Source organism: Podarcis pityusensis (assembly GCF_964106645.2).
Source record: "Podarcis pityusensis genome assembly, chromosome: Z".
NCBI classification, from domain to species: domain Eukaryota; kingdom Metazoa; phylum Chordata; class Lepidosauria; order Squamata; family Lacertidae; genus Podarcis; species Podarcis pityusensis.
In genome coordinates, this window is record NC_138044.1 from 9,026,319 (window position 1) to 9,049,786 (window position 23,468).

The window sequence follows — 23,468 nt, forward strand, 5'->3', positions numbered from 1 at the left end:
GTATTTTTTGTGCATGCTTTCCTTTAGTCTATTTTTTGTCCCACCTTACTTGGCATTGCAGAATTTGGAGAAGTGCAAATTTTGAAGGATGGCTACCTTTTAGTTAACATACTGTTTCAGAAAGTGGGACCTGGGTAGTTTAGCCTTTAAATATGAAGTGAATCTAATCTCTCCACCAGGAACACTTGAGGATCCCAACAAAAACAGACCAAATCTGCGCCTCTTGTAATAATGCACAGCTCAGAACTCAAATGCTATCATAGCCATGGCTACTCAGAAGTAAGTCCTATTGAATTCAATGGAACTTACTCCCAGGTAGGTGGAGTTAGACTGCAGGTTCAGGTAGCAGCAAAATGTTCAGGTTCATGGGTCAAAAAATAAATAAAATTTAACAGTGTTTTGAAAACGTATGCATATTTTAAGAGGAAACAGGTTTAACCATTTCCCCCCTCAAAAGAAAAGAAGTTTACATACTGAAACATGTGCTGTATTTGAATGCAAATTTAAATGCACAGATTAATACAGAAATAGAACAGAATGGACTTATGAGTGAACACAGGGTTAAGAAGTACAAGGTTGTATCAAAGTAAGTAATATCCATCAATTTCAATGAGTCTACTCTGAGTAGGACGGCTGGATACAACCCAGAGACTGGAAATAAGCAGACTGGTTCATTTTGAGTTCACAGTGACCATTCTTCACTGGGGATGTTCAGAAGGGAACCCGTAAAAGAAAAAAATGTACATCTTGTGTATCTCAACCACCCCTTGGTGGCTATTCAAACAGCTTGAAACATTACATGATTTATAGCTCAAATGGCATCTGTTCTTCATATCAGTGACCAGAGATGATGCAGGGAGAAAAGAGATACCTCCCCCTCTATCAATCACCACCAGCCAAAAACTCCCAGGGTCCTAAGGTGCCCTTTGCTCTGCAATAAACTAGTGAAAAGTTGTCAGTGTCTGGCAATGGAGACCGGTTCATTAAGAAGAAGAAGAAGAGTTTAGATTTGATATCCTGCTTTATCACTACCCTAAGGAGTCTCAAAGCGGCTAACATTCTCCTTTCCCTTCCTCCCCCACAACAAACACTCTGTGAGGTGAGTGGGGCTGAGAGACTTCAGAGAAGTGTGACTGGCCCAAGGTCACCCAGCAGCTGCATGTGGAGGAGCGGGGAAGCGAACCCGGTTCACCAGATTACGAGTCCACCGCTCTTAACCACTACACCACGCTGGCTCTGCCCCAGCAACTTCTGACTGCCCTTAGTCAGCCCTCTCTCAGAAGAACATAAGAAGGGCCCTGCTGGAACAGGCAAGTGATCTATCTTGCCCAGCATCCTGTTCTTAAAGTAGCCAACCAGATGCCTGTGGGAAGCCTGCAAGCAGAACCTGGATACAGGACCTTCCTCCCCTTCCGTGGTTTCCAGCAACTGCTTTTCAGAAGCATTGCTGTCTCTGACCGCTAGGGCCAGCCCCTGAATTGAATCAGGACCATATCTGCATCGAGGCTGACATATTTTAAAAAGTGAAAAGTTGTTGAGCTTTTTTCTTTTCCCCCAAAGTTGTTGGTCTTTTCTTGCAAGTTCTCCCCCCCAAAAAACCCCCAACCACCCACAAAAAATATGAATTTTCTGAGCTATTTTTGAGCTTCCTTCAGCCAACCAGAAGCTGTGCTTTGGTTTCTGAATGTTTTAGAAGTCGAACAGACTTCCGGAACTGATTCTGTTTGACTTTGAAGGTACAACTGTGCAATGTAACCACAAAAAACAGCAACCATGGAGCCGTTCTCTATCTACCTCTCTAGGTGCAAAAGGAGGAGAAGCTGCAGGCAAAAGTTAATGTGGAGGGGAGTACCTCAGCTGCTTCTCATTATTTCTTAACCCATAACTCCAAAGCAGTGGATTCTTCCCCCCTATTTTTACAAGTCCAACTCAACCTCTAAAACATCCCAGGAGTTTTCTGTTTCTGATTAGGAGCTTGGGAGGGAGGGAGGGAGGGAGGGAGGGAGGGAGGGAGGGAGGGTGTGGGGAGTGACTTGTCCCAGTTCCAGAATCTCATTACATTTCTCTCCAGGCCCATAAAACTCACAAGCACTCTTACTATGGCAGAAATGTAACTGAAACATAAATCAACTCTCAGAGGCAGAAGTGGTGGCAGCAGCCAACATTAGTAGGCTACGGAAACAAACAACAGCTTAAGGAAAAGAAGAGGGGAGTCCAAAATTAGACTGGGATATTTTCAGGGTGTCCCCAAGCTCCTCTGTATTTTGCAGAAGGGATTCAAGCACAGAAGAGCCAAAACTCAGTGGCAGGGCAACTGCTTTGCAAGCAGAAGATCCCAGGTTCAGTCCCCAGCATCTCGAGGTAGGGCTGTTGTGGAGGGGTGGGGTGAGTAAAAAAAATCTGTGCTGAAGGAGACTCTTGAGAGTCCCATGGACTGCAAGAAGATCAAACCTATCCATTCTGAAGGAAATCAGCCCCGAGTGCTCACTGGAAGGACAGATCCTGAAGCTGAGGCTCCAATACTTTGGCCACCTCATGAGAAGAGAAGACTCCCTGGAAAAGACCCTGATGTTGGGAAAGATTGAGGGCGCAAGAAGAAGGGGACGACAGAGGACGAGATGGTTGGACAGTGTTCTCGAAGCAACAAACATGAGTCTGACCAAACTGCGGGAGGCAGTGGAAGACAGGAGTGCCTGGCGTGCTCTGGTCCATGGGGTCACGAAGAGTCCGACACGACTAAACAACTAAACAACAACAACAACAACAATCAATTCTCCAGCCAGACTGGCAATATCCCCTCACTCACACAGTTTACGATATTCCTGCATTCTTCAGCAGAGGTTCTTTTCATTCAGCAAAGTAAGCGGCTTATGTCTATGTCAAACAAAGCTTTAATAATAAAGAAAACTGTAACACAATAACATAATCTGTGAGAGAAACTAAAACAGCAACATGAGCAAGAATGAAGCAAGAGTGACAGTTGGTCTCTCTAACTGAACACCCGAAGGGAGGGGCCGATTCCAGAGCACAGCACACAAGCCCCGCCCACCAGATGCCAGACATTCTACTAATCAAATTAGGCCCCAGTGTTTTTCTTACAAGGGCTGGGGTAGTCCCCTGCCTGAAACCTTGGACGACCAATGTTGATCATAGGTCAGTGGTTACCAAATAGATAAGAACTGTGGACCCTCTGTTTTTTAAAAACCAAGCCATGGACCTTCTGGGTAAGTTGGGGTCTGTGGACCACCAATTGGGAACCATTGGTATAGACAATATAGTGCTAGATGGACCACTGATGTGACTTGGTGTGAGGCATTATCAGTTACTCAGAATCATAAAATGTAAAAGATTAGGGAGTGAAGCAAATTAAAATAATGATGTCATACCACTCTGTACATGACCCAGGTCCTTCATTACTGAGGATCACTAATTAAACTTTTTTGTACTATTCCTCTCTCCTCACCCAGGCCCTTTCCCTCACACTTTTTGCCCCTGGATCTTTGTTCACTGCACATTCCCATCAATTCCAGGGTGGTCAATATAAACCACTTTGGGAAAGACTGAATCCACTTCATTTTGGGAAGCTAACAAGTAGGGGAGAGATAGAAAAAGTCTGTCTTTGTGGAATGTTTCCAGAGGCCACCTGACAGAGGTGATCATACAGTGTGACCAAAGGACACTTTTCCCTTTAGAAAGAAAGAAAGAAAGAAAGAAAGAAAGAAAGAAAGAAAGAAAGAAAGAGAGAAATGGCTTCAGTATTCAAAAAAAAAATCAACAAAAAGGAAAGGAAGGAGAAAAGTTAAATGGGATTTGTGGGGTGGACAGTTGTAGCCCAAACAGCAAGTGTTCTGCAATTACTTCACACAGCTGAACATCCTTCAAACAGATTCCATGCTGTTAAAGTTTCTAGTCCTCATGGATGAATGCAGACGTATAATCTCAGGGGCTGAAGGGTCTAAGGATTTTACTATTTTAGCAGAAGGTGGGGAAGGGAGGGAAATGGGCAAAGAAGCAAATATATGGAAATTTACTTAATCCACAGAGTTAGCCACATAAATTATGCACTTGCAAAATTCAGCTGTTCACAACACATACGCTAGCACACTTCACAGCATCCACAACTGTGCTCGCTTCTCTGAAGTTGCTATTTTTATTCTTATTATCCAGAGCATCCAGAATGACCTCATCCATTATCAGATAAGAAATGCAGCTATGTCTGGGTCTCCTGTTTTAATAAGGCAAACCAAAGAGTAGAGTCTGGGCACTGTGCAGTTTAGAAAAAGTTGTACCTTTGTGTAGGATCGGTGAACCTCATTGGTTACATTTGGCACCTAATGCAAAGAGAGCAGAAGCCAGATGAGAAAGAAGTCAATATTTTCATAGCTGGCAAATGTTTCGCAGTCACCCGCTGATAACTTGACCATCACTAAGCAGAAATATATATGGTTTTGGCATGGTTACAGTCAACTGTATGCAAAGCATTGCTTACTGTTGCATTGTGATTCATGGATTATCCCTGCATCAGGAGCATAAGTAGCTGCCTTCTTCTGTACCAGACCATTGCTCTATCTAGCTCAGTACTGTCTACACTGACTGACAGTAACACTCCAGGGTTTCCCAGTCCTCCCTGGAGATGCTAGGAACTGAACCTGAGATGCCAAACGGATGCTCTGACACTGAGCCACAGCACCTTTCTAAACTCATTCCAGCACAACTCTCTTTTTTGGTTAAAGGACGTTTTTTGGCTTTAAATTGGTGGTTTTGTGAATGCTAGGTTTTTTTTTTGGGGGGGGGACATTCCCACCTTACTTTTTTGCTGCTGCCACAATCAATTTCACTCTCCTCCTATAGCAGTGATCACTGGTTGGCACCATTTCTTTTTCTTCCTCACCTGAGGCTCAAGCATAAGGGTCATTGGTTCCACCATAACAGGCCAGCTCCATCAGGCCTCCACAGCCTTCAGCTATCATTTGGGGGCAACCATTCCATCAGACTGCCTCAGAGGGAGAGATATGGAAGCTGAGCTCATTTCACTAGTTTTGCTGGAGGCCCATCACCATCAGGAACCTCCTGCCTCTGAACTGCTAAGGCTGCAGGTAAGGAAAAGGTAAAGGGACCCCTGACCATTAGCTCCAGTCTGGGGTTGTGGTGCTCATCTCGCTTTATTGGCTGAGGGAGCTGGTGTACAACTTCCGCGTCATATGGCCAGCATGACTAAGCTGCTTCTGGCGAACCAGAGCAGTGCACGGAAACGCCGTTTACCTTCCCGCCGGAGCGGTACCTATTTATCTACTTGCACGTTGACGTGATTTTGAATGGCTAGGTTGGCAGGAGCAGGGACCGAGCAATGGGAGCTCACCCCGTCGCGGGGGTTCGAACCGCCAACCTTCTGATCGGCAAGTCCTAGGCTCTGTGGTTTAACCCACAGCGCTGCCCACGTCCCGTTAGGCTGCAGGTGGGGCTGTCAAATTTTGATTGTATGTTAGCCACCCTGGCTACCTTTTCAGCTGAAAAGTGGGTACAAATTCTCTAAATAAATAAATCATGTGGTTTTAAAACTACCAGAACTCAAAATCAGAAGCTTTTGGGCTTGTGTGCAGCTGCACCATATGGTGGCCTAGGTGATTTAACAAGCTCAGGGCATGGACTGACTCCACCCACCCAGAATGACCTTTGGATCTAATGGGACATGACAGAGCATAACATTGGCACCAACTCTAGGGGGCCCTGGGTGCCTGGGCCCCCACATTTTGTGTGGGGGAGTGCTCAGCACCCACACTGCAGGGCTCTGATATGAATTCCAGTTTCTACCAGAAGTCACGTCGGAGGCCTGACATCTTGAGATGCCGCAAAGCCTCTGACGTGACTTCCAGCAGAAAACTAGAACTCGCGTCAGAGGTCTTGTAACCTCTGAGGCCCTGCATGGCCTTAGAATCATAGAATCATAGAATCAGAGAATCAGAGAATCATAGAATCATAGAGTTGGAAGAGACCACAAGGGCCATCGAGTCCAACCCCCTGCCAAGCAGGAAACACCATCAGAGCACTCCTGACATATGGTTGTCAAGCCTCTGCTTAAAGACCTCCAAAGAAGGAGACTCCACCACACTCCTTGGCAGCAAATTCCACTGTCGAACAGCTCTCACTGTCAGGAAGTTCCTCCTAACGTTTAGGTGGAATCTTCTTTCTTGTAGTTTGGATCCATTGCTCCGTGTCCGCTTCTCTGGAGCAGCAGAAAACAACCTTTCTCCCTCCTCTATGTGACATCCTTTTATATATTTGAACATGGCTATCATATCACCCCTTAACCTCCTCTTCTCCAGGCTAAACATGCCCAGCTCCCTTAGCCGTTCCTCATAAGGCATTGTTTCCAGGCCTTTGACCATTTTGGTTGCCCTCCTCTGGACACGTTCCAGTTTGTCAGTGTCCTTCTTGAACTGTGGTGCCCAGAACTGGACACAGTACTCCAGGTGAGGTCTGACCAGAGCAGAATACATTGGCACTATTACTTCCCTTGATCTAGATGCTATACTCCTATTGATGCAGCCCAGAATTGCATTGGCTTTTTTAGCTGCTGTGTCACACTGTTGGCTCATGTCAAGTTTGTGGTCAACCAAGACTCTGTCAGGTCAACCAAGGCCCTGTCAGGCCTCTGACATAACTTCCGGTTGGAGAAAACATTTCAACTTGGTGCTAAATTGCAACTACACTTGGTGGGAGTTCTTAAGCAGAAATCAAATCATCATTTGCTTTGCTCTTTCTACCTTCCCACTTCAACCTTTCTTTTCCAACCCTTTACAAAGTTCCACCTGAGTCCAAGCTTGGGGAAACTTTTCCCAGAAGTGGGATCTGTCATGGTGAGCTCCTTTGTCCAGGAGGCTGCCGCAGGTGCTGTAAGAGGCTTGACAGGATCGATCTGCAACTCCAGCATCTCCCATCCAGAAGCTCAGCTGTCCCAGCGCACCCTGTAAAGCAAGGGAGAGTTTGGGAAGGGTTAAAATATAATGAGCACCAAAGGTTTTCGGAATGCAAGTTTTATTACTGTATTATGTACTCATGTTTTGGGTTATAAAACAGTGAATAATAAAAAAGTAACAAGATTGTAGGGGAGTAAAGTTCCAAGACACATGAACTTAAGTCACTGCCTATTGTTCACCTTTCTAGGTTTCTGAAAGGTGGGTGTGAGGAAACTCGTCTCAAGAAGGGTACTGAAAAGTGGGGAAAGATTCAAAAACGACAACCAAAACGATCAAGAGGTTGGAGCAACTTTCCTATGAGGAAAGGTCACAACCAGTGCTTTTTATCTGGGGACCCTCAAGCACTGGTGGAGGAAGAGGGGGGCGGGGGGCAGCGTGATCCCGGTGGGGTTCTATTGCAGCTGCCCCCCCCACACTGGGCGACCTGCCCCCGCAGGCAGCATGCAATGCCCCCAGAATGCACGCCACATCCCTGTGGGCAGCGCCCCTGCCCCGAGGACGCACGCCCCAACCCTATGGGCGGTGGGCCCCCTCCCTGGGATGCGCCCCAGCCCCGCCCCCACCTGCTCTCCACCCCCAGTGCTGGTGCATGAAGTTCCACGACTGCACTCAAGGGTACACAGCACCAGCACCCTTTTTTCCTAGAAGAAAAGCACTGGTTAAAAGTGTGGCACTGACTGTAACAACTTCGTGGTGAGTTCCGGCACCTTTTTCCTAGAAGAAAAGCACTGGTTGCAACATTTCAGAGACGTTAAATTAAGAGCAGGGGCGGAGCTTCATGCTCCGGCACCGGGGGGGCGGGGCTGGTGCGCATCCCAGGGGCGTGGCACATGTCCTGGGGGCGTGGCACGCTACCCACAAGGGCGTGGCACGCTGCCTGCAGGGGCATGGCACCCAGCGCGGGTGGGGGGCAGCTACAATGGCACCCCACCAAGAATGCGCTGCCAGGGGTGGTGCGCTCCCCCCACCCCACTCTTCCTCCGCCAGTGATTAAGAGATAAGGGAAGAATGGCTATGATAGAAGTGTATACAAATACAGTTGTACCTTGGCTCCCAAACGCCTTAGGAGTTGAATGTTCTGGCTCATGGACAATTGAAAACCGGAACTTAGTGTCCCGGTTTTTGAAGGTTCCTTCGGAAACTGAACATCCAACGGGGCTTCCACAGCTTCTGATTGGATGCAGGAGCTTCCTGCAGCCAATCAGAAGTTGCACTTTGGAAGTCAAACGTTTCGGAAGTCGAACAGACTCAGGTCCTGCTTGCAAGCCTCCCATTAGGGCATCTGGCTGGGCACTTTGAGAACAGGAGGCTGGACTAGACAAGCGCCCATTCCAGCAGGGCTCTTCTTATGCCCTTAAAGCAGATATACATTCTTACCAGTATCTGGATAAAAATGGACAGTATGTGTTAGGAAGAACTCATTATGGGCAGGGCTGTAGCTAGGGGGTGGTGAGGTGGGCCCCCATTAGGGGTGCGGGTGGAGGAGGGGGCGCAAAATCGGCTATAATATGTCCATAAATATGTCTATAAATAAAAATATTGATTATTGGCTCATAAGAAAAGTTTTTAAATAGAGGGTGAATTGAATGGGTGGGGCTGGAGGAGAGGCGGAAAGAAGAATTAATTTGTCTGTGGTTAGGGGGTGCAATCTGGACAGTTCTGCCAGGGGCACAAGATCACCTAGCTATGGTTCTGATTATGGGAACTGTGGTTGCTGAACAGTTTCCTTGTGCATTGTAATAGACAGCTTTTCTATTTGGGAACAGAGAAAGCTGCCTTATTCCTTGTGATTTTCATGCATGGTAGTAGGCAGTGTCCTGAAAAGAATAATGCAGCTGCAAACTCATGCTGTTCCTCACCTCAAAAGGGACCTCAAAGGGCTCGATGAGACCTCCAATAACCACCAGGCCCTCCGTGGCCACCCCCATGCCAAAGTAACCAGACCAGGCAACGCTCTCCAGCAGGCAACAGTCCACATACAGAGCCAACCTGTTCAAGGAGATGCTAAGGGCCACTCTGTGCCAGTGTCCATCTGACAGGGAGGAAACTGGGAACCTGCAAGTGACAGGGCCAGAAAGAGCAATACATGAGTTAGGCAACACACAGCAACAGGGAAGTATGCTGGTAGAGGTGTGACAGATGGCAATGGATGGAACATGCCTCATTCTGCCTAACACTAGAGCTAGCCCTCAACACTCTTACCTTCAAAACCCAGCTGTCTCTGAACACAGGGATGCCTTATACCAAGTCACACTACTAAGATATACTAGAGATTGGGACCTTCTGCATGCCAGAGAGCTATGGCCCTACTACTGTAGAAAACTCACCCCTGGGAGGCCATGCCCAGCACCCACTCTGATGTAATTCCAGCACTGGGGGGTGACCTTTTAATTCTCCCATGCAAGTGTAAGTTGTGAGTTTCTGAGACTGGGCAATGCATTTTTAGCATTGCATATTGTGACTATATCTGGGCATTAACGCTAAACCACTAGTGGCCAACATGGTGCCCCACAGATGTTGCTGTTCAGCTGCCACCATCCCTGACTATTAGCAGTGCTGGCTGGAGCTGATAGGAGTTGTAATCCAAGATTACCTGGTGGGCACCATGCCAGCTACCCCAGCTCTAAGCACAGGGTTGAGGAACCAGGGGCCACATTCTGTTCTGGGCAACTTACTAGGAGCCATCTGCCAGTGGTGGGTGGGGCCAGAGGCAAAAGTCAGCAGAGCAGCAATTGTAAATCTTTACCTTCATACAGTAGGCAAGTTTCAGCATGCCCTCACACACACCCTCTCTGTCCTCCATCAAGGCAACCAAGGGGCACCATCAGAATTCATTGACAAATTCTGGACAGGCAAGAACACTCATAGAGAGTACAAAGCAGGGCAGGTGAGGAGCAGACTCCTGAGGTCAGATAGGAAGTTCTTGCCTCTGGGTCTGAGGTTCCTTAACTCTGATTGTGCATTACAAGAACATGACTGTGCAAGCCTCAGGTTCACGCATGACACATTCCCTTCCAATCTGGACCTCTGACACCCCAACTCTATTGATGCTGGCAATAGATCTCCACTTTCACTGACATCTCAAGATATCTCTACCAATGATCCAGGAAGGGACTGGGGAACCTTGTTCAGTTCACGGGATGCATTCCCTTGTGAACAATCTTTCAAAGGCCAGGGGGACAGTGGTGAGTAGGGCCAGAGGCAAAGTGGGTGGAGCAATGGACATGACTCTCACCCCTGTACACTAGGATATATTGCAACCACATAAAGTCAGAGGTTTCCAAATAGACATGCAACATGCTTCTCATACACATATCTCTCCAACCTACCTCCCTCCATCCATCCAAGCAAGCAAGCAAGAGGCATTGTTAGAGGTCAAGGGCACATTCCAGCCAGGCAAAAGCACACAAGGAGAGTAAGAAGCAGGGCCTGGTCCAGGGGAAAATCAGAGCTATTATTATTATTATTATTATTATTATTATTATTATTATTATTAATGTCTTAGTTTTTTTAAAAAAAGGAATGGTCTCTTTCAAGTTGTGTTTTCTACAGATCAGTTTCATTTGCTGCTTGACAGTTTTGCATGCAGTATTAGGTTGGGAAGAAAAGAAGGGGAAGAGGAGGATGGGGGACGGTGAGGTTTCTATTCTTCTACTTAGTGTATGTGTGGGGTTTTGTATCAGTGTCACTTGTGTGGGTTCTCTTAGTATTCACTTGTTGTATTTCCTTGGTGGTGAGAGAGGTTGGGGGGTGGCCTAGGGTGTGGTTGTTTGTCTTTGGTTGGCGGTAGTGAGATTTGTTTTTGTGTGTGAGTAGGGTGTGTGCATGTGTGCATTTTTCAATCAGGTTAGCCAGATTGATTTGCATGCTGTTGGAAGATTCTTGTAGTTGTCTTGTTGGGCTGTGTATGTGATAAAGGGGAACCATACTGGGGTGAAGGCATCCTCTTCTATTGTCACCGTGTCAGTTTCAGTTTATTGGTTAGTTTTTCTAGTAAGGCTGTTTTCCATACTATTTGATACTACTTGCTTAGGTGTTTGGTTCCTTTGGGTGGATTGTGTATTTCTTGTAGGAAGGCAATGTCATGGTGTTTACATATGAGGTGATGCATTTCCTTTTGATAGGGTTTCCCAACCCCCCTCACATTTAGTGTAATTGCTTTTAAGCTAGCCATTCTGCTTATCTACTTTATAGGATGATTCCCTGCCAACGCATCTGGGTTGTCCTGACTCTTTCACCTTATATTGTCTATCAAACCTATTAAGTTGTGCTGACATAAAGTCTGATGGGTGATGGAAGAGGGGGGTTAGAATTAGATTTGGGTTAAAGAGCAGGGGCTGGGTAGATTACAGAAAATAGCCTATATGTAGTTATATAAGTGTTTATTTGGGATAACTTGGACCATCTGGCTTCCAGCCAGTTGGTCCTGGGTCTCATCTGACATGGAAGGCATTGTTTAAGAACAGGACATCTTCTCTGTCATTTGTGACAGGGAATGGTCAGTGAGATGGTGTTCAGCAACTTTTGTGATGCCTGTGTTGGATATAAGGTTTATAAGCAATGTTGTCAGTGTTATTAACAACATTATTGGTTAGTTGGGGTGGGGATATGGGTATTGGCACGCCCTGGTGCCACAATTGTGCTGGTTGTGTGTCTGACTTTAGCATGTTTGTTGATTGTTTTATTGAAGTTGTGGGTATTGTTTTAGTTGGTATGGGTTTCTTTCTTTGTTTTTCTTTTCTTTTACCAGCTTATTTTCTTTGTTTCCTTTTGTGGTGAAGGAAGAGATAGAGAGGTTGGTTGGGGAGGGATCTATTTTTGTATGTGTGTTTCTTTTTGTGCTATGGGTAGAGTCCTTGGAGCAGGGGTTGAGTGTGTGGGTTGTGGGTTGTTGTGGGTGGTTGGGAAATGGGGAGGGTGATTTTGTGTCGTCTTGGTTGGTACTGGGGTGGGGGTAGGAGTGGGGGATCTCTATGGAGGGATGGGGTGGGGGGATAGTGGTGGTCCTGGCAATATTAATTGCATGGAGGAGAGGGGAAAGGAAGGGATCAGGGCTTTTTTTTTCCAGCAGGAAAGCACCAGAACTCAGTTCCAGTACCTCTCAGGTGAGTGCCATTGCCATTATAAGAGAACAAGGGAAGTGCTCGTGGTGAGTTCTGGCACATCTTTTTCTAGAAAAATAGCACTAGGCAAATTTTTAACAGCCCAGAGGTTTGTCTGGAAGAGAACTGTCCCACTGATTCTGCTCCCTGATCGAAGTTTAGCACAGATAGGTTTGGCTTTCTGTCTGTGCAACAATGTGATGCAATAATGAAGAAAAATATGGCACTGAGCTCACTCATAATGGTGCCCCCTACTGGCAACAAATACCAAGGTGTGAGGGGTAATCCTGATCTGAAAGAGGATGTTGCTGCGAAGACCGATGATAGTCAAGAGACTGGTGTTCTCCTTCAAAGAGTACCTGAGCATCAGCAACAGACTCAGCTCATCTGCAAAGCTAAGAGAGAAGCAGAGCATGAATAACAGAACAGCAGTGTTGAATACTGGCTAGAGCTTTGTATTTTGACTAGGAAGATTGAATCCTTTACTGAGCCATGAAGCCTACTGGGTAACCTTGGGCTAGTAACTTTCTCTCTCTCTCTTAGCCTAGACTTTCTTGCAGAGTTGTTGTGAGGACAAAATGGGGTGCCCCATATCCATGTGCAGCAGTAGAGTAGTATAGAAATAAGGATGAGTGAATCTGTCAATTTGGTTTCTTAGTTTTCCAGTCTTAAGTCCTGCTCACCACATTTCCATATCAGTTTGGGGAGCAGGCCTACAGAAGGCCAACTAGAAAGAGGGTGGTTTGCACAATCCTAGCCTCTGCCAGGTCTGTTCTGCCAGCCAGCAAGAGTGTGTGAGCCATTTTTGTCTGTGTCAGTCTGCTTCTCCTGTGAGACATCTGCCTGCAGGTAAGAGACAAAGTGGTGTGATTATAATATGGGGCTTTGCTTGATTGCTGAATAAAGCTGGGCAGTGGGTGTGGCCCGTGGCCTGCCTTACTATTATAACAATAGGCCCTGCCGTGGTCAGTGGGGTCCACTGCAAAGGGGTTGACACCAAAGAGGTTGGGGAGCCACAGGGCATGGGTGTCCACTGCTGTCAGTCAAGATACAGAATTGTAGGCCAGTTGCTGTAGGAGACAGGCCTGTGAATCTCAGTCATGGTGAGAGCCTGGTTAAATAGAAGTTTGGTTTGGTGGGGTTCCCCCTGAGTGAGAGGCAGGGAGAGGAGAGTAGTTGTGGACTTAACCATCTTCCTCTTGGTGGGCTGGGATGTGAATGCTGTTTTGTCTTTGTTTACTACCTGTGGCCCTAATCTCCCAGTTGTATGTGGTGATGGATGAATCATAGAATCATAGAATCATAGAGTTGGAAGAGACCACAAGGGCCATCGAGTCCAACCCCCTGCCAAGCAGGAAACACCATCAGAGCACTCCTGACATATGGTTGTCAAGCCTCTGCTTAAAGACCTCCAAAGAAGGAGACTCCACCACACTCCTTGGCAGCAAATTCCACTGTCAAACAGCTCTTACTGTCAGGAAGTTCTTCCTAATGTTTAGGTGGAATCTTCTTTCTTGTAGTTTGGATCCATTGCTCCGTGTCCGCTTCTCTGGAGCAGCAGAAAACAACCTTTCTCCCTCCTCTATGTGACATCCTTTTATATATTTGAACATGGCTATCATATCACCCCTTAACCTCCTCTTCTCCAGGCTAAACATGCCCAGCTCCCTTAGCCGTTCCTCATAAGGCATCGTTTCCAGGCCTTTGACCATTTTGGTTGCCCTCCTCTGGACACGTTCCAGTTTGTCAATGTCCTTCTTGAACTGTTGTGCTCAGAACTGGACACAGTACTCCAGGTGAGGTCTGACCAGAGCAGAATACAGTGGCACTATTACTTCACTATTATTTGATGGTGTTCAAATATGCCTAGGTGGGCATATACCAGGGAATGTGAAAATGGTACCTCAATTCCAGTAATTGTGGGCAATTAGAATGGAGGGGCTGACTACCATATGGGGCAGAGGCCTAGATGTTTGGTCTCAGTTCCTCATCCAAGTCCTCTCACTCCTCTAGAAGATACTGGTGGTCTATCCACTGATCCCTCTGATTTGGTGGTGCTGTTACTGAATGCCAGATTGGTTCATAAGAAAAACATGCTCATCCATGATTTGATTGTGGATGAGAAGGCTGATCTGGTGTGTATTACTGAGACTTGGCTGAGTGAATTGGGTGGGCCTAGCCTTACCCAGCTGTGCCCACCAGGGTATGTGGTACAGCACCAGGCTAGATTGGGGAGTCAAGGGGGAGGTGTTGCTATTGTCCACAGAAGCATTATCTCCTTGACCAGAAAACCTCTTCATCTTTGGACAGACTTTGAGTGCCTGCACCTGGTGCTGGGCCACAGAGATGGACTGGAGATACTGCTGGTTTACTGACCACCCTGTTGCCCAACATCATTCCTGACTGAGTTGCCTGAGGTGGTCTCTGGAGTATTGTTGGAGGACCACAGGACCATAGACCTGGGTGACTTCAATATTCATGTGGAGGTAGAGATAAAGGTGAAGATGTTGGGCACCTGACACTCACTTCTCCCCAAAGGCTTCTACAGAAGGGATGCTCAGCGTTGCATACTGTCCAACCTCCAAGATGCTGCAGTTAGCATCATCATAGCCATGTGAAAAATTGCCAAAGTCTGTGTTGTGGGAGGCCAGTATGTCCAGCAAATTCACTTCAACTGTATTGAATGAGAGATGGTGGGAGGGAGAGAGAAAAGAGAAGAGAGATTCATTAACATATTCTTTGACTGACTAGAAAAAACCCACCCCAGAACAAGTCAGAAGGAAGGAATCAACAATCTAGAGCAGAAGAGCAAAGCCTGAGACCCTCTAGATGTTGATGAACTACATCTCCCATCATCTCCCGCAAGCCAGGATGATGGGTGTTGTAGTACAGCAGCACCTGGAGGATCCCAGCTTCACCACACCTGTTCTAAAGGGGGTGTATGTGTGTGGGGGGAAAGGGCAGCTAAGCCATCTCTCAATATGAAAGGGGGGGGGGAGGAAAGGTCAGTGCATGACGGCATCAGGTTCAATTCCTGGCATCTCCAGTTGAAGCAGGCCCCCAGACTGCATGTGGCCCTCAATGCAATCTGATGTGGTTGTCAGCTGTTCTGCAAACCATCAGTTCAGACCTCTGATTTTTTTATTAATTATATTTCTATGCCACTTTTCATTCAAATGTGGCTTACAAACAGTAAATAACAATAACATAATAGAACAAAATACAGTACAAACAATATAGAACAAGTAAGAAAACAACAAAAACAATCCATAAAACGCCACCAACAAAACAACTAAAAATAAGCTAAACAGCACAATTAGAGCAAAAGTCACATTATAGAAATCACAAAGTGCTAGAGCATCCATCATCTATAAAACAATACCATTAACAAGATAGCAACCAAAAAATAATCTCAGCACTGCTGAATGCATACACACACTCTCCACACCCCCATGACTCATAATCTTCCACTCCATTCAGTTCATTAAAAGACAAAACCATGGCAGCAACTCCTTTCTGAAGGTTCCTTGGGCTGAAAGTGAGGCAGCACAGGTGAAACCAACCACCCCATGATGATAGACAAATTCTCTGTCACATTCCCTTCTGGGCAACCTTCTGGGGAGCCACAAGCCAGTAGCGGGTAGGACCTTTGCTTGCCCTTCCCATAAACTCTGCCAAGGACCACATGCTCCCAGTGATATAGAAATACCCCCTTCTAGCCAGAGGACTGGGGTGATATTGAACACACACACTGCTCTGCTGCATCCAAGTCAGCATGAAGGTGCTGGATTGTACAGAGCCAAACACGCAGTTGGTAGTGTTGGAGGTGGTGCTGGGGACAGACTCTTACACCCTTGCTTGCCTCCAGCACCATCTGCCATCACTTGGGAAGTGTCCAGATCCTGCTTCTCTGAACTCCCACCAAAGATGAGACAAGGAAGTTGTTTCAGGACAGATGAACAACCCCAGAGCACATTGGGAGCTGTCAGTATGCATCAGTGCACAGCAGGCAGGGTTTTGCCGTTCAGTCGGATAATGAGTCAATTGAGCAGAAAGTGGCTCTAATCCAATGCACATAGGGTAGAGTAACTGTTCTGCCTTTGGCCTTCAAGGCAAGCAGTAGTTGCTTGGACAGTTAAGATATCCATGACAGAGACACGGCTTCTACTACTTAGAGCCACAGGGGTCTTTATACAGCACCATGAGTATAGCTACAGTTGTTGACAAGGAAGATCATTTCCCCAGCTGAGAAATATGTGGTTTTTACAGCTCATAATGCTCATCTCAAGGATGAGGAGAGTATAGTGTCCCCAGCAATTTTCTCCAGTGTGGTTTTTATTCTGACTGGAGTGAATTCCACTCTCCTACATACTACCCAGTCCACAAAACCCTAGTCTTAATATCAGTATCCCTTGAAAAACTGTTTTCCAGGGTCACTTTGCACCCAGTGCAACAGAGCAGTAAACTTCCTACTCCCTAATGTTGAAGCAGCATTAGCAACCTCAGGCCTGGGGGGCAAATTTGGCCCCCAAGTCTCTCTACCCAGCCCTCAGGACTCTCCCCAAACCACACCCCCTTCTGCCCCTTCGTTTCCTTGAGTGTTTTTGTCCAGCTGGGATACAGGCTTGAACTCTGATTGTGCCTCTTGCTTGACTGAATGCTCTGCCCATGTTTGCCTCTGCCCCCAACCACCATTGGGATGTGTCCTTTGGAAGCTTGTCCAGAATGGGATGCAGTCTCCAGGCAGAAAAAAAGGTTCTCACCCACTTTATATGGCCAGGTAGAAACTGGTTGGCATCTTGCATCTCCCTACAGCTAGTGCATCACCAGGCTGCAGCCACTCACTCCATCCAGCTACAATGAGCAGCGGTTTGCTCTATTGAAATTGGATCTGACTTCCAGAAGTTCCCCTCTCTTCAGTTCAAGCTCCCTAGCCTACTGTACAAATGTAAAATTGCCATTCACTGCTCCACCCACTCTGGCTCTATCTGCCACTAGAACCTGCCCACTGACACGTTGTCCAGAAGGGAATGTGGCCCTCAGACCATAAATTATTTCCACAAAGTAGAAATTCCATCTGAGAAACATGCTCTTTTCAAATTTTTGATTCTTCTGGAACCAGCCCAAATAGACATCCACAGTCCTGATGTTTTGATTATTTTCCTATTGCCAAGTCTCCCTCGTTCTACCTTTCCAAATTTACAAATGACACAGAAATTTGCCAGTGCAATCAGTCGAGACAGATCTATGTTGCCTCCAGGGAAGCCTTACAATGTATGGTGGGAATATGCAATGGAGCACAGGAAAGAGGAATTATTCATTATTATTATTTATTGAATTTATATACCACCCTATACCTGCAGGTCTCAGGGTGGTTCACAGAATAAAATCACAACATAAAACCACAAAATACATAATCAATAAAAACAGCAACAACCCAATAACCCCCTCCAACACATTTTAAAAGGGCATAGGATGTCTATCAAATCAACCAAAGGCCTAGTTAAAAAGGAACATATTTGCCTGGTGCCTAAAGGTATATGATGAAGGTATCAGGCAAATTTCCCTGGGGGAGAGCATTCCACAGATGGAGAGCCACTGACGAAGGCCTGTTCTCATGTTCTCACCCTCTGGACCTCTCCAGGAGGCGGCATATGAAGAAGGGTCTCAGAAGATGGTCTCATGGAAAGAGGCGGTTCTTGAGGTATTGTGATCCTGAGCCATTTAAGGCTTTATAGGTCAAACCCAGCACTTTGAATTGGATCTGGAAACTAAATGGGAGCCAGTGCAGTCCGACAGGGAATGGTGTAATATGCTCAAACCGTCTTGCTCCATTGAGCAACCTGGCTGCTGAATTCTGCACTAGCTGAAGTTTCCAAGCCATCTTCAGAGGACGCCCTATGTATAACACATTGGAGTAATCCAACCTTGAGGTTACCAGAGCATACACAACAGTAGTTAGGCTATCCCTGTCCAGGTAGGGGTATAGCTGGGCCACCAGCCGAAGCTGATGGAAGGCACTCTGGGCCACTGAGGTTACCTGAGCCTCATGCAACAGCAAAGGATCCAGGAGTACCTCCAAGCCACGAATCTGCTCCTTCAGAGGAAGTGTAACCCCATCAAGAGCAGGCAATCTCCCACCCAACTGGTCTAGGGAACCACCCACTAATAGTGCCTCAGTCTTATCTGGATTGAGCTTCAGTTTCTTGGCTCTCATCCAGTCCATTACCAAGGCAAGGCACCTGTCCAGCACTTCCACTGCCTCACCTGCAGATGTAAAGGAGAAATAGAGCTGAGTGTCATCAGCAAACTGCTGACAATGTACTCCAAACCTCCAGATAACTCCACCCACAGTGGTTTCATGTAGATGTTAAACAATATAGGGGGATAGGATTGAGTCCTGCAGAACCCTGCAGTGCCACCTACCCCTAGCTTGGAGAGTTGCTCCAGAAGGATACCATGTTCAGTGGTATTAAAAGCCGCTAAGAGATCAAGGAGAATTAACAGGGACATGTTTCCCTTGTCTCTTTCTCGACAGAGGTTATCATACAGGGCAACCAAAACAGTTTCTGTGCCAAAACCAGGCTGAAACTCTGTCTGCAATGGATCCAGAAAATGAGTTTCTTCCAAAGGTGCCTAGATTTGGTCTGCAACCACTCGCTCCAGAACCTTGCTCAGGAAAGGGAGATTAGCAACTGGCCGGAGAGCAGGGAGGAGGGGGAGGAGGAAGGGGATGAACAAAAAAGCAAAAGTCACTGCAGTCTTCCAGGATGGTTGGAAGCATTGCTGCTTGGGCTGCACACCAGAGCATCTGGTGAAGGAAATGATCCATTACTGGGCTTGGCAATGTTACAGAATTGGATGACTTAACAGATATTTCCCATCTGCAATTACTCCGGATCATCCTCTGGATGAAACAACGTGGTCCTAGTATGCACAGAGGTGTGAATGTGGAAATTGAGTAGCATTAAATAAGAGACACTTGCACACTGCCATGAGGCTTCCCAATGTTGCTGAAACTAAATCAAGCCTGGGAGCAAAGGAGTCAGAAGACTGGCTTTGGTTTTGATGCTGACTGAAAACAGAGTTTAGAAAAGGGCATCTGTGCATTTTCTGTCACCATACAAAATGCAGCTGCCAGGAGCAAATATTATGGTGTAAAAGCAAAATAAATTGGATGGGAAATGGTTGAACAGAACCCCATGCCTTGGGACAGGGAAGAAATTAAATTCAGTTGCCAATTAAAGGAGAACCCACCTAATTCACACTGGCTGAAACAATACGCAGACCAAAGCATGGCCATCCTTCAAAATTTGCACGTTTCCAAATTTTGCAATAGACTTCTGCAGCTGGGTGATGTGTACAAAAATGCAGATTCTCAGGTAATGTGTACATAAACTGACATGCATGCATTTGTGAAAATAACATTCAAAAATGCATTATGTTAGGGAACACTGCTTTGAAAAAATGTGTGTGTGTGGCAAAAAATGTAAACACAAATGTATCTATTAAGAAAAATATGCTGACAAATTTTCATGAGGACTTAAAAGAAAAAAAGCACATGGATGTGGAAATGTGGAGAACTGAACAGGAAATTTGGCGGAGGGGATGAGAAACAGAAAAAAATGAAATTGACAAACACGTCCATCCCTACACATGCCAACTAAGCATACACAGACCTCACAGAGTTCCTTTTTGTACCCCCTCCTCTTTCACCCTCCAGATGCTGCTGAACTACAACTCCCATCAACTCCAGGAAGGACAATCAGTGGCCAGGAATGGTGGGAACTGTAGTGCAGCAGTGTCTGGAAGGCCAAAGGTTCCCGCCACCTGCATTAGGATTTCCCCTGCTGCTGATATTTTTAGGGGGTATTCCACAAATGTCAGCTGACACCATCTTCCTGTGCACCAAAGATGCTGCTTTGCTACATCTTCATATTTTACTTCTTCATGCAGTCAAACTATGGAAGTCGCCCCCACATGAGTCAGTGGTGGCCACCAATCTGGATGGCTTTAAAAGATTAGACAAATTCATGGAGGGCTATCAACAGCTACAAATCATGATGGCTATGCTCTACCTCTACAGACGGAGGTAGCCCCTTCAGTCCTTCTGCACAACTCTTACAGGAAAGCAAGACCCAACCTTGGGAAACTCTGTATGAAATTGGAACACACAACATGAAAAAGAGCCCACAGCAGTGCTCAATACGCCAATCTGCATGGAACACAGCAGAGAATGAATAACTGAATGGAAGGTGCTAAAACAAAGTTAAAAAGGTGGTGTGTACTGCAGCCAAGATTTAGGTCAATATGGTCACTGCAGCCCTTTGTAATAATGGAATCCCAAAAATCCATATTAGTCCTACTGCAAAGCCATTCCAGCAAAGCACTGCAAGGGGAGGGTCTGGGGGGCCCACTGGGTCATCTCTAAAATTCCAACTCTAAGATTAGATACTATGAAGCCAAACCCACCGAAGTCTGACACCATATGTGACATCATGTTTGGGGCATGGAAAGAGTCAGCTGATTGGTGGCGCCTGTAAACCTCTGTTCAAAATGATTGAACTGAGCCCTATCACAGCTCTTTGGTATGCAGAAAGTGCAGGATACAGCCTGTGAATCTGGTTAGAGAGTAGCATTCAGCTGTTGCAATCACTCAGAGAGAGATGTTGGTAGAGCAGTAGTGTGTCACTTGAACAGAAAAGGCTTTTAGTTCTAAACTACCTAACTAATCTGGAGAAGGCTGCCATGTCTGCTCCTTTGTTCTCAGAGGATAGATCCAAAGTGATCTGTCATCTTGAGGTTCAAAAAAGAAATGTGAGGAGGAAGCTGTAAAAAGGTTACAACCTAATACTGTACATATCAGTCTAAACTTAAAAGAGACCAGGAGGTCAGCAAAGAGATCAAAGGTACAGGGACAGTCTGGGAATCTGGAGGTCCCTTACTCTATCTGTTTTATCCCCATGTAATCCCTTCTCAGGTACGTAGTTGAGCTGTACCCAAACTTCCAAAAAAACCAATGTGCACCTGAATTCACAAGCTCTGACAATCAGCTGATCATCAGCATTTACAGACTGCAGGGCCCTAGTCTTCACAAGCCCTGATCATCAGCAGATTGTCAAAGCTTGCTAAGTGCTCCACACAGTTTGATCTCAAACTACACAGACAAAATCAGGCCACCTGGTGTCACTGTGATATCAGGTAATTGACAGGTTGGTGGACTTTCTTACCCATCAAAATTGCCCAGTGGGAGATCAGAAAGCTAACCATTTGGCCTGCCAGTCATGTCCAATTCCCCGTCTCCCCCCACTAGTCACAACCTCCCTTTCAAAGCCACCCTAGACCAGTTTTGGCAGGGAGTAAACAGTTCCTACTTTCCTGCCTCCAGCTCTGCAAAGTTAAAAATCATTCAGCAGAATTTCCCAGGTTTCAGACCCTCAGAGGGGAGGAAAAGCTGGGGCGGGAGGTGGGGGTGAATGAAGGCATATAAAGTTTTATAGTGTTTATATTGCCTAATGTTCCAAAGCCTGCAGGAAAATCTGTTAAGAATCATGATCTATCCCAAACTGCGGCAAGGTTGTGTGTGTGTATGTGTGTCTGTTCCCTTTTGCTAGACATTAACCATCCCTAAAGCATGCAAGTCAATACAAGGCAGCTGGTCTTACATGAGACGGAAGGAAATGGGGAGGAGGTTGCTTATAGCCAGTTGCTTCAGAGGCAAGACTTTCCCCCTGCCCCCCTCCCAGCTCCACACAACTGATCTCTAAAGCATATGGAGTTGGTAAGTTATCAGAGAATGGAACTGCTACAGACAGATCAGGTTTTTACGAAGGGGCCTGAAGAATGTTTTATGGCTTTGGGGTGGTAAGCTAGATCTCTCTCTCTCTCTCCTGATTTATCTTTCCCAGTACTGTACTTTCTCTACATTTGGGGGACTGAGCTGAATATTTCTACATTTCAGTTTCAATGTCAGACTCCAAACCTAAGATTAAAGAAAACAGGTAATTCCCTCACTGCAGACACCAGCAACAGCCCAGGGAAGAGGAGTTATGAGTGCTTGCCTATAATGTTCTGATTGTTCCTGGATTTTGTTTTACCTTTTTAAACTAGGGGCTGCTGCCTCTACTCATGGTTCCTGCCAGCCCTGCCTACCCACACCTGCCAAACCCCTCTCCCTTTACATCTTACCCAAACCCTGCTCCTCTCATTGCTCCTTCAAGCCCCCCACTTCCTCACATATCCTTCAGCCCCCTTACAGATCCTCTGTGTCCCTCCCCCGCTTTATTCGAATGTTTGTTGTTGTTTGAAACCACCTTTCGAAACCTTCCTTCTCTTTTGCTCCCCTCCTGACATCATGCAAATCCAGGACTGTGATGCAGCACTATAAATCCTCCAATGGGCACTGCGCGATGCAAGGTGATTTGTCTGCATGTGCATTTTGTTCCTCCTCTGCTGTGGTTATTCCTGACCTCCTGACCTCCAGTTGCCTTCCAGACTTCCAGAATTTCAATGCCAATCATCCCCCATCAGCATGGACTAAAGTCAAGGCTGCTGGGTCCTGGAGTTAAAAATCAAAACCTGGAGGACCATTCCTGTCCTAGAACCGTACAGAAATCACATGGCTGCCCTCTTGTAAACACTGGGGGCAACTATACTTTCTCTGGCCAAGAAAGCTCACCAGGGCCAACCAGTGGAGGAAGGAGACCACGAAAGGGCGCATTTTGCTCAGGATGCCCTTAAGCCTAGCATTGGCCATGGCTCCAAGTATTGAATATAACTGGAAAGACAGTAGAAAAGATCAGATTTCTCCAGTTCTACTTTCCTACTGTTCCTCTGGCTCACTCTATCCCAAGATCATTGCTCTCCAATTCTAGTTTAAATTAGGAAAATTCTTTTTCTGCTCCTGCAATCCTTTGGGCTCCCCCAGGCATGCCAAGTGCCTTCATCTTGTGTGTGGTCAGGCCCAGACGGGGGGGGGGGGGGGGGAACTTGGCCAGGGCCTCCGATTCCAAAGGGGGCCTCTGTCAGCATATTCACAATGCTAGGAAAGCATTTTTAAATGTAAATACTTAAAATAATCCTTTTCCCTATGTATTTTTAAAAAGCACTATTGTATATCTATATTTTCCATTTTGTCTTTATATGCAGATACGGTTTAAGCCATGAAATAAAATTATTTGTCAACATAACTTTTGTGAAAATTATTTATATACTTACTTATTTATACAACTTCAGTTACCCCCAGGGAAAAAAAAAAAGGGGGGGGGGAGAGTCACATTATCTACCTGGCCTGGGCCTCTGCCTGGCTCTGCAAGGCCCTGTGTGTGGTTAGGACTGTTTTAGCTGGACAGTGATCCAACTGGGAGGCAGAGCTTGCTATAAGTATGAA

The 23,468-nt window shown here is 46.3% G+C and overlaps 1 protein-coding gene across 1 annotated transcript in view; it reads right to left on the reverse strand.

The window, feature by feature from the left end:
- The window catches only part of LOC308468891 (uncharacterized protein), a 152,117-nt gene that overhangs the window by 107,772 nt on the left and 20,877 nt on the right, over positions 1-23,468 (reverse strand). Inside the window, exons 2-6 of the mRNA XM_080991362.1 lie at positions 14,606-14,753; positions 12,316-12,474; positions 8,837-9,032; positions 6,810-6,965; positions 4,290-4,331 (exon numbers count right to left, since the gene is read on the reverse strand). Of these exons, the coding sequence (XP_080847488.1) occupies positions 4,290-4,331; positions 6,810-6,965; positions 8,837-9,032; positions 12,316-12,474; positions 14,606-14,753 (701 nt within the window). The remainder of the gene's footprint in view (positions 1-4,289; positions 4,332-6,809; positions 6,966-8,836; positions 9,033-12,315; positions 12,475-14,605; positions 14,754-23,468) is intronic.